The 10,963-nt window shown below is 36.0% G+C and overlaps 1 protein-coding gene across 5 annotated transcripts in view; it reads right to left on the bottom strand.

The window, feature by feature from the left end:
- Positions 1–1,007: 1,007 nt before the first annotated feature.
- CCT6B (chaperonin containing TCP1 subunit 6B) overlaps positions 1,008–10,963 on the bottom strand; it is a 71,913-nt gene continuing 61,957 nt past the window's right edge. For all 5 annotated transcript variants that reach the window (XM_074188932.1, XM_074188934.1, XM_074188933.1 and 2 more), the window contains 4 exons: positions 10,343–10,476; positions 3,505–3,607; positions 1,895–1,967; positions 1,008–1,197 (listed from right to left, as the gene is read on the bottom strand). In XM_074188932.1, the coding sequence (XP_074045033.1) occupies positions 1,125–1,197; positions 1,895–1,967; positions 3,505–3,607; positions 10,343–10,476 (383 nt within the window). In that variant the 3' untranslated portion in view covers positions 1,008–1,124. The remainder of the gene's footprint in view (positions 1,198–1,894; positions 1,968–3,504; positions 3,608–10,342; positions 10,477–10,963) is intronic.

The following is a 10,963-nucleotide window of genomic DNA, read 5'->3' as shown; positions in this document are numbered from 1 at the left end:
ATCCCTTCTAGGCTTTAGTACCTAATATCTGGGAATGCAGTTACCATCATCTATTTACCGAGTGGCCACTTTTGAACACTAAACTACTTGAAATCTGTTTCGTCCCAGGACAATTAAGTAATTATTTGAACCAATATTATAGTATTGGTTACTGGTTACTTGTACAATACATAACCTTAGGCTAACTTTCTATTCCTAACTAGTAACTAACATAGGCCATGTATCACATTGTTTAAGAAATTAGTTTAAAATGGATTTTATCCATCTCTTTAGACCTTCCCCCCCTACTAATTAGAAATCTAATTTAGGTCCATTGGCTCAAAATAAGAACTTCCTCTCAAAGCTAACTAAAAAATGCTGTAGGCTGCCTTAGGAAGTAATGAGTTCACTGTCACTGAAAGTCCCAAGTACAGTCTCATCAGGTGTACCCCGGAGGATTCTAGCTTCAGATGGTGATTATACCAAGCAAATTACAATGTTCCTTTCAACTCTAATATTTTGTGATTTATTCCTATTCTTAGAAGAGAAAGTGATGGCACCATGTTATTAAGATAGAAGCAGAGAAAATCCAATCCCAAGTAAGGAGTCATGTCCCTCACAGCAAGAGTCCTAGATGTTAATGATTATGGTGTACAAATTCATCTCAGTAAGAATAATAATAATGATGATGATATTATTTCATTAGATCTTTACAGGAACCTTGAAGTACTTACTAACAGTATTGTTATCCCCCCATTTTATAAATGAACAAATTGAGGCTAAGTGATTTGCCCATGGCCACATGGTTGGTAAATATAAGAAATGGGATTCAACCCTAATTTTCTCCTTTATTCCAAGGACAGCACCCTCCACTACACCACAATGTAATCACCACATTGGATACTGTGTTCATTCAACTGGAGATCTGAGTTCTACAATTAAGGTTGTAATCACAATTTCTTTTAACATTATCACTTTTCATTCTATGAAATTTCATGAGAAATATTTTAAGACTAGTTTAAAACCACTGAAGGCAAAAAACCCAAGTGCATTTATTTGTAAAATTCAGACTGAATGGGAATATATGGGCAACTGCTCCAGAGATGTAGTGAAATGCAGCTTCCAAGGTTGGATTGGAATTCAATTCATCCTTTGAGAGAAGACATACCAGCTCGCATAATTTCATCAACCAAGAGAATGTTTGTAGCAATCATTGTGCTAAAGAAACAGAGGACAGATTTAGTAATGCACAGCAGCACCCCCTTCCTTCCCCTTATCAATCCTCAGCTACACTGAGAACTTCATTCTTCACTTTTCATTAGTACAAGATTTTTGTGAGCCAAAGTTAATTCAAGCTATTAAAAATAGAAATACCATCCCAATTTTCTTGTTTATAGTACCTTTTGTTGCCAAGACCAATGTGCTTGAACTTATGAGTCCTATAATTTGTTCTTTTTCTTGGCAAAGAAAATGGAATGATTTCCCATTTCATTCTCCAACATCTATGCATATGTGTGTATGTGTATGTGTGTGTGTATTCATTAGTGATTTAGCAATGCTATTTTTTTTTAAAATTCTCCCATTAGATTGCAAATTCCTTCAGGGCAGGGACTATTTTTACCTATCTTTATATCCCCAATGCTTGACACAGTGAGAAGCACACTGTAAGAGCCTAAAATGCTTCTTATTAAATGAACAAGGAAACCAAGTTTTCCTCCTGGAGATGAAAACAACATTAATGACAAAATATGGCATAATCTAATGATGAATATTAAACTTTTTGAAAAATATCACATTTTCTATTTCTGAATCTAAAAGAAAAAGTTCCTAAAAAAATTTTATTTTTTTAAAGAAAAAAGATATCAAATAGGATCACGAGGATTTTTTCCCATTCTTCATAAAAACTCAACCTTACCAAGAGTGAAGAAGTTGCTTCTTCACACAGTAGTTGTCCCAAATTCCTGATTCTGCTGGTAGTATTGGAGCACCTGGAAAGTAAAATAAAGTCCCTTAATACTACAGTCACGCATTTACATTCTTACTTTCTTCTAAAAGACTAAATAGGAAGTGGCAAGTACAACAAGAAAAAAGTGGCACAGAAGATACAACACAGTCTTGGAGTCAGGATGATGGGAGTTGGAATCTGGCCTCAGACATTTGACTCTTACTCACTATGTGACCTTAGGCAAGTCACTTAACCCTGATTGCCTCACCTCCAGGACCATCTCCAGTCATCCTAATTCAAATATGGCCACTGGACCCAGATGGCTCTGAAGGTGAAAGCGAGACTGGTGATTTAGCACAGATCCCCCCTCATTCAAATCCAATTCATGTACTTATCATGGCATCACCTCTCATGACATCATGTCATGGTCTTGTTTGAAAATGAAGGACAATGGGGCAGCTAGGTGGCGCAGTGGATAAAGCACTGGCCCTGGAGTCAGGAGTACCTGGGTTCAAATCTGGTCTCAGACACTTAATAATTACCTAGCTGTGTGGCCTTGGGCAAGCCACTTAACCCCATTTGCCTTGCAAAAAAAAAAAACAAAAAAAAAAAAACCTGAAAATGAAGGACAAACATATTATTAGAAGGCTAAAACCAAATAATTACCAAGTATTCTCCAATATAAAATCTGCTATTGAGAAGGAAAAAGACATTATTTGAGATAAATAGAAAAAAATAAAGACCTACTTTTGATAACTTTAAATGTGAATGGGTTAAATAATCCCATAAAACTAAAAGTTTGGATATCTAAACAGATTGGATAAGAAAACAAAACTTCCACAATCTGTTGCTGGTAAGAAACACACCAAATAAAGATGAAAGGCTGGGAGAAAATATACTGTGTATCATGTGAATAAAAAAAAAAACAGCAGTTGCTATCCTGAACTCAAAGAAAAAAAGAAAAATTAAAAGACATTTAATAAAAGGAAATCACATTATTCTGAAAGAAAGCATAGACACTTAGATATATACATTTATATGTTCTAAATTCCTTTAATCTAAAAATAACTCAGGAAGACAAGATGTAAAATACAATAACAGTAGACAAACAGTAGACAGTAGACAAAGTTATGGACAAATAAAATTCATACTTGAACAAATTGCTAGAAAATCATAGCAAAGACACATGACATTTTTAATGGAACTGTTAAGAGAATATACAAATTTTTCAGCACCCCATGGAGCATTTACAAAAACTGACTATATTAAGACACAGATATTGCAAATAAATAATTAAGGCAGAAATAGTAAAAACATTCTTTAAAGATCACAATGTAATAAAAACAACAATGAATTCAAAGAGTTCAAACAAAAGACATAGATACAAATGGAATCTTAACAATGAAATCCTGAGTAATGAGCAAGCTATAGAAACAATTAAAAATTATGTGCAAGAAAATGATAACAATAAAACAACATATCAAAATTTCTAGGAGAGAATTTACTATCTTACCATAATATGAATTATTTTAGTAAATAAATCTAATGATTTTTTTTCATAATCACTATATTTCTATTACCTGTGTTCAAATCTATGCCATAAAGTTTTCCTGTTTCTGCATGTTCTGCCTGAATTTTTACTAGTGTTTCTTGGAGATCAAAACCAGAATTTTGAGCAAGAACCTTTAATGGAGGGAGAAAAAAGAATATACATGAAAGTCTAATAGTGAAATTTAAAATGTCTTTGTCCTCTAGTTATGAAGAATATATATATATATATGTATATATACATAAAAGACTATCAGAATACATCTATTTTTAGAAACCCAATTCCTCAATTCAAGAGGAAGTTCAAACTTCAGGCTGAACAAGATAAACTCCAAATTTCCATCTGACTCTAAACATAACATTTATTAAGTGCCTACTTACCAAAGGGACATAAAAAAATAAAAATAAAAAAGGTCCAAATCATCAAAGAGTTTTATTTCTGGAAGAAATCAGTTACAGCAGTTGTCATACAAAATGCAGAGGAGAAACAATCCAGAAGACAACATGTACCTATATAAATATAAAGTGCAAAGTTGTTTGGTGGGGATAAAGAAAAGATTCACATAGAAAGTGATTTTTGAGCAAGATTTTAGAGAAACTAGGAATTCTATGAGACAGAGATGATGAAGGAATGCATCCTAGGGGCAGCTAGGTGGCACAGTGGATAGAACACCAGTCTTGGAGCCAGGAGGACTTGAGTCCAAATCCAGCCCCAGATACTTAATAATTACCTAGCTTTGTGATCATGAGCAAGTCACTTAATCCCAATGCCTTGCAAAAAGCAAAAGCAAAAGCAAAAGCAAAAGCAAAAACAAAAAATGAAAGGAAGGAAGGAAGGAAGGAAGGAAGGAAGGAAGGAAGGAAGGAAGGAAGGAAGGAAGGAAGGAAGGAAGGAGAAAGAAAGAAAGAAAGAAAGAAAGAAAGAAAGAAAGAAAGAAAGAAAGAAAGAAAGAAAGAAAGAAAGAAAGAAAGAAAGAAAGAAAGAAAGAATCCTGGGCATAAGAGACAGTCAATGCAAACCACAGACTAGGAAGATAGAATATCATGGGGGAGGTACAACAAGAAGGTTGCTTTGGTTAGACCACAGATTGTAATATTAACTCTAAAGGCTAAAACCAGGTTATTAAGAGTTTTAAAATCCAAACAGAGAAGTTATTCATTTTATTCTTTTAACAATGGAAGTCCCTGACGCTTCTTAAACAGGGGAGTGTCCATTGCAGAAAAGAATTGTGCATAAAAACTGCAAATCTTTATTACATAAAGTTTACTTTTCTTTTTAAGAATATAATTTCTTGGGGGCAGCTAGGTGGCACAGTGGATAGAGCACTGGCCCTGGAGTCAGGAGTACCTGAGTTCAAATCTGGCCTCAGACATTTAGCCTTGGGCAAGTCACTTAACCCCATTTGCCTTGCAAAAACCTAAAAACAAAAAACAAAAATAAAAAGAATATAATTTCTTGCTTAAATGCTTTCTAAAGGCCTTTCTTCTGTTTTTTTTTTTTCTCTTTGGAGGTAGAGAATGGTGGAGTCTTATTCCTAAACCCACTTTTCCCTCTACTTTTCTGTCCTCCCCTCAAAAACTAGAAACAAAATAGAACCATTACAACAAATATACATAAACAAAATGAGCTCCCATGTCATCCATATGCAAAAATATGTCTAATCCCAAGCCTTGAATTCATTACTTCTTTGTCAGTAGCTGAATAGGAAATCTGCTTGCCAAAGGATCAACTTCATTATGGGCTAAGGGTCTTATTATTAGTAGAATGACTACTTGGTGATAACATCTTGGGCAATGGCAAACTATGAAGCAAACTGAAATACAAAATATCGTCCAGTCCTGTGCAGTCTCCTTCCAATTTTGTAGAGATGGTAGCAAAGTGGCAAAAGTAGGAAAGAATCAGTTTTGGAGTCATTATAATTTTGAATGTTAATACACTAAATGTGAGGCCCTTGTCCAATGACTATTAAGTGAACATAGTTCCAAGAGAATTGAATCGTGATATTCTCACTATCAACAAAACCAAAAGAAAAAGTAAAGTTGCAGCTAAAGAAGTTGACTCATAGATATTCTTTTGAGAGGAAAGAAAAGGGAACAGGAAATAGGGTTTTATTTTTATTTATTTTATTATTTTTATTATTTTTACAAAGACAATCACAAATATTAATCCATAGCATATTTGACTATTGAACTGTAGTCCTCTAAGCAAAAAGACCACTATGAAAATAATTGTAGCTTATGAACCAAGAGCTGCAGGGGATAAAGAGGTGGAGAAATTCTACATGGAAAGTGGATAAAATCCTTCAAATCAAATTACTAAGTACTCCAATAGTGGATGATTTTAACACAAAGGTGGCTAGAGGTCAGAATTGAGAGACATATTTAGAAAAGCATGGCTCAAAAAGAAGGAATATGAGAAAAACTAGACTCATAGATTCCATAGAAATTTCATACCTTTACATTATGAGTATTCTCTTCAAGGAAAAAAATCTGTAGGTTCTGGATATGATGAGGATCACTTAATATAAGAAAAATGAAACTGATTCTATTTTAGCAGACAGAATATGACTCGTTGATATGAATTATCTCTGAATTATCTTTCTGTGTATAGTTGGACCACTGACTTATCCAAGTAAATATGAGAATAAGCAAAAAGCAAGAAGACGAATGAGAAACAGATTTTGAAACAACTCAATATTGAAATATTTAACCAACTGGTCATGAAAAATAGGCAATGAACAACTAAAATACATCAACAATTATAATACTTTGCTACTGAAGTTTAGCCTGTGTAAATTAATTGCCACACTAGGAAGAGCACAGGAACACAGAAAATGTCTAAATCAGCAAATATTTGAATGGCTTGTCAAGGGCAGAGATGACAGCAAAAGACAATATTGGTATAGAAAATAAAACTCATTTCTAATACTCTATGAAGAAGGATAAGGCAGTGTATAAAGAATACTAATTTAGCAATGGTATATATAGATTGGAGAGTAAAGAAAATGGAACAGGAAGACCTCTTAAGAAGTTATTGAAACCTGGGCAGGTAAAAATGAAAGTGATACCTGAAGTAGAACCAAAGAAGACACATGAGAGGTGCTACAGAGGGAACTGACAGGAACTGAAAACTGCTTCAATATGAGAAGGGAAAGGATCAATCAATCAATACAAAAGCATTTATTATGGGCCTACTGTGTGCAGTAAGCTCAAAGAACTTACATTCCACTGAGTGGAAAAAACATGTTATCAATAATCACAGCAATTACAAAGCATATAAAAGATAAGTACAAAGTCGTTTTGGGAGTGCTAGTGGGGGGTACAGAAAAGGACTCATAGAAGGTGGCATCTGCTGAGTTTTGAAGGCAGGTGGAGGTGAGGAGGGAGGGCATTCTAGGAATGAAGAAGAGCCTGTGCAAAGGCATGAAAACAGGAGATGGAACCTATACAGTCAGAAGAGCAAAAAGACATAAGTTCATCTAGATATGTCCATATATACATATCTAAGGGGTGGCTAGGTGGCGCAGTGGATAGATCACCAGCCCTGGAGTCAGGAGTACCTGAGTTCAAATCTGACCTCGGACACTTAATAATTACCTAGCTGTGTGGCCTTGGGTAAGCCACTTAACCCCATTTGCCTTGCAAAAACCTTAAAAAAAAAGACATATACATATATATATGTATATAAAATGTGTATATAGATATATCTATCTATAGATGATATATAATAGGAGAGAGAATAAATGTTGGTTTCACTGACAAAAAGAGTGAAATCAAGAGGAAAAATATTTAGGAAGAAATATAAGTTTATTTTTTTTGAGAGGCTGAGTTGGCAGTAGCATTAAGACTTCCAAGCACCAAAGTCCTGCCAATGCATATCTGCTTTTGCCTGTCCTTGAAGAAGAAACAATTAAAGACAACCTTTCTCCATTCTTTGCAGAGGTGGGAGCCTATGGGTGGAGAACACAGCATATACACTATCAGATTAAGGATATTAGTTTTGTTGAACTGTTTTTATACTCTTCTTTGTGTTAGAAGGGATAGCTTGCAGGATATGAACTAGGAATGGCCATATTCAAAAATAAATATGATATGAAAACAAAACTTGTCTACAAAAATGCAGAATTTGAAAAGAGAAAATACAAATGTAGAACTCTGAAGAGAGGACAGGCTTGGGGCAGTTAAGTGATGCAGTGGATAGAATACCCGCCCTGGAGTCAGGAGGACCTGAGTTCAAATTTGACCTTAGTCACTTAATCATTACCTAGCTATGTGACCTTGGGCAAGTCACTTAACCCCACTGCCTTGCACAAACCAAGAAAGAGAGGGGGGTAGGAGGAGAAAGGTTTGAGATAAGAGTAGTAGCAGTTGTCTGCATAAAACCAGATTCTCAAATTTGTCTAGGGAGAGAAGAGAAAGGTCATTCTTTCAGGAAATATTTACCGCAGAGGGATAAAGAAGAGGATGAGGAATATTAGAAAGGTGTTGGCTACCTCTTAAATGACGACAAGGAAAGAGAAGCTAGAAGATAATGATGCAGAGGTGTCTTAGGAATAAAAGAAGGGAATTAAGACTTTTCATGTCCAATAGTCTAAATATCACTCTTAGAAGACTAAGTCATTTATTGGGAAGTTTGGGGTGCAGGCATGCAGTGTTTGGAATAGTCATTGTGGAGAATAAGATAAGGAGTTTGGAAGAGCAGAACAGAAAGCTGGACCATTTGCAGAGAGAGAAATCAGCTCCATTTCATGATTTCTCAAAACACTCAACAATCTAGAAATAGGACCAGAAGTTACCTAAAGAGGACAGTTGGCCAGGAAGATAATAAGATTGGGGCAAGAAGGAATTCTAGCATCATGTTTAGTGAAGTCAGTTTCGGGGGGAAAACATGGGTTATGATGGGGGGGGGAAGATTTAGTGTGACACTAAAGGGAAAGATTGAAAGTCATGGTCAGAAATTGAAATTTTAATTGTCAGGATCTTATAGAGTCATAATTTCAAGATGGCAATGCCTAAGGTGGGGCCATACAAATATGACTGGAAAAGGTCATTGGAGTTAAAGCACTGGTGTTCAGGTTGTTACACAGCATCATCATATGCATACTGAAGTCCATAAGGAGGCTGGAAGAAAATAGAAGGAAGGAAAGAAGCATTGTGGGAGAGCCTACTGCGACCTAGGAACTGCACGAAGAGCTTCACAAATATCTCACAGGAAAAATGAAAATCACAAAATTAATGCAATTACATAACACTTTTAGGTTCTCAAAGCACTTTTCTCATAATACTACTATAAGGTAAGTGATTCGCTCCTGGTCACAGACAAGTCCATTGACTCCAGGGCCAGCATACTGTCCGTCCCCTATGCTGTGCTGCATAAGAGACAGGTACTGAAGAGAAGGTGGGAAGAAGCTGGCACAAATGAACTTAATATTCTTCTAAAGAGAAAAGAGATGTTGGCAAGATGAATGACCTGGAAACAGCAGTGTGGTAAAAGGAAGGGTCAGTCAGTTCAAGTCAGAGGAGACTGTGGGAATGAGTTTCAATGGGGAGGGTACAAAAGCCGTAGTGCCCTCAAGAGAATAGGGGTTTCTTTAAAGCATGTGGAATAATTATAAATAATGGTTTAAAAGATCAGGATGTCATGGAGTCGGTTGACAATAGATTTTACTCCATATTTACTCACTCAGCATACACACATTACTCCAAGTTCTGAAGGGGAAATTAAAGAGTTCCTCTCCCCTCTGTGATTTTACCATTTTTGATAAGATATTGAGTGCCTCTTATAATAAATCTTATTGTATTATCTAGGAGACTATCATTTATTGTTCCTGCTGTTTAATGGGAAAAGGGAGTTTAATCATTGCAAATAATGGATTGTTTTTGCAACAGTCAGAAATAAAGGGGTGCTACTTTACATGAGTTCCTAGTCTAAGTCTGAATTCAGACTAAAATAGCATATTTGAAGGGAGAGTGGTAACATATGTGCTCCAATGGTGATTAAATCTAAATTGTGGTGACAGGGCAGCTAGGTCATGCAGTGGATAGAGCACAGGCCCTGGAGTGTCAGGAGTCCCTAAATTCAAATCCGGCCTCAGACACTTAATAATTACCTAGCTGTGTGGCCTTGGGCAAGCTACTTAACCCCATTTGCCTTGCAAAAACCTAAAAAAAAAAAAATCTAAATTGTGGCAAAAGTTTCCTCTGTGGGGCAGCTAGATGGTGCAGTGGATAGAGTACTGGCCTTGGAGTCAGGAGTACCTGAGTTCAAATCCGGCCTCAGACACTTAATAATTACCTAGCCATGTGGCCTTGGGCAAGCCACTTAACTCCATTGCCTTAGAAAATCTAAAAAAAAAAAAGTTTCCTCTGTGTTACTTCTGTTTCCCAAAAGAAATCTGACCTCTTTTTTCTGTAGAAATGGCAATACCATCTCAAACCATAGCTGTCTCTGACAAATCTGGGCTAGTAACAAAGGGCAGAGGAAAGGAGGTTAAACATCATGAACTCTTCAGGGCTACAGAGAAATTTAAGTTGATGATCCCTTAGCTCTGGTCAACAGAGAATGTTCTATGGTTATCAGTACCCTTTCAAATTGAGCGAGCCCTTTATGAGAACTTCCAATGCTATTATCTAAGAAGCCTCCCAGGGGAGAAATTATCCTCCCTCATGAAGCTCCTCACAGTGTTCACAGCTATCACCACATAATTTTCCCCATTTTAGAAGCAAAATATCTGCAAATGAGAAGGGGAAATTGTGAATAAATGCAAGTAAATACATGTAGTATCTTTTTACTGTGCCAGCTATTAGAGACACCCTGTGATTACTTGAGCATCTTTCTAACCACCTCTGACCAATAAGATAGAACGCTACCTTTGGAATAATGAGCAATGCATCAGCAAAAGCCTGGACTCCGAGACGGGCTCTCCCTTTGATGCTGGATTTGTGTTTGACAAGAGCTTCAGATATTGCCACTTCAGCTGCGCCAGCACCCGGAACTACGCAGTCTATTAGAAAGAAAAAGAAACGATTGACAAGACATACCATGGAGAAAAAGTTTTTTTTAAAAAGCAGTTAGCATAGTCAAGTGTGTGCTATTTCCCAAAGATATTTGAATGGTATTTAAATATACACAGAAATGTAACAAGTAAGAGTTTCACAGCTCAGTAATTATGAGGTTGCCTTATGGAACTCTAAAGGTAGATGCAGTTCAATAAATAATGAAACATGGTACAGATGAGGGACTTTAAATTCTCCTATTTCATTGTTTACTCCATAATAGCTAAGGTTGAAAGAAACATCTAGATAGCTATTCTCCTAGATTTCAGAGTGTCTCCTCTATTACTAAGTTTCAGAGGTGATGTCTCTTAAAGGACTGATTTATTCCCTTCTCTCCCATTCTCTCTTAAGGCTACTTTTCAGTATCTTAAGGCTACTTTTCAGTATCATGGCAAGATAACAGATAAGCTATCTGGTGGTCAAGTTTAACTCTTG

The sequence above is a fragment of the Macrotis lagotis genome, chromosome 5 (assembly GCF_037893015.1).
Source record: "Macrotis lagotis isolate mMagLag1 chromosome 5, bilby.v1.9.chrom.fasta, whole genome shotgun sequence".
In the NCBI taxonomy this organism is placed as follows: Eukaryota; Metazoa; Chordata; class Mammalia; order Peramelemorphia; family Peramelidae; genus Macrotis; species Macrotis lagotis.
This window is presented reverse-complemented; position numbering and strand designations above follow the sequence as displayed.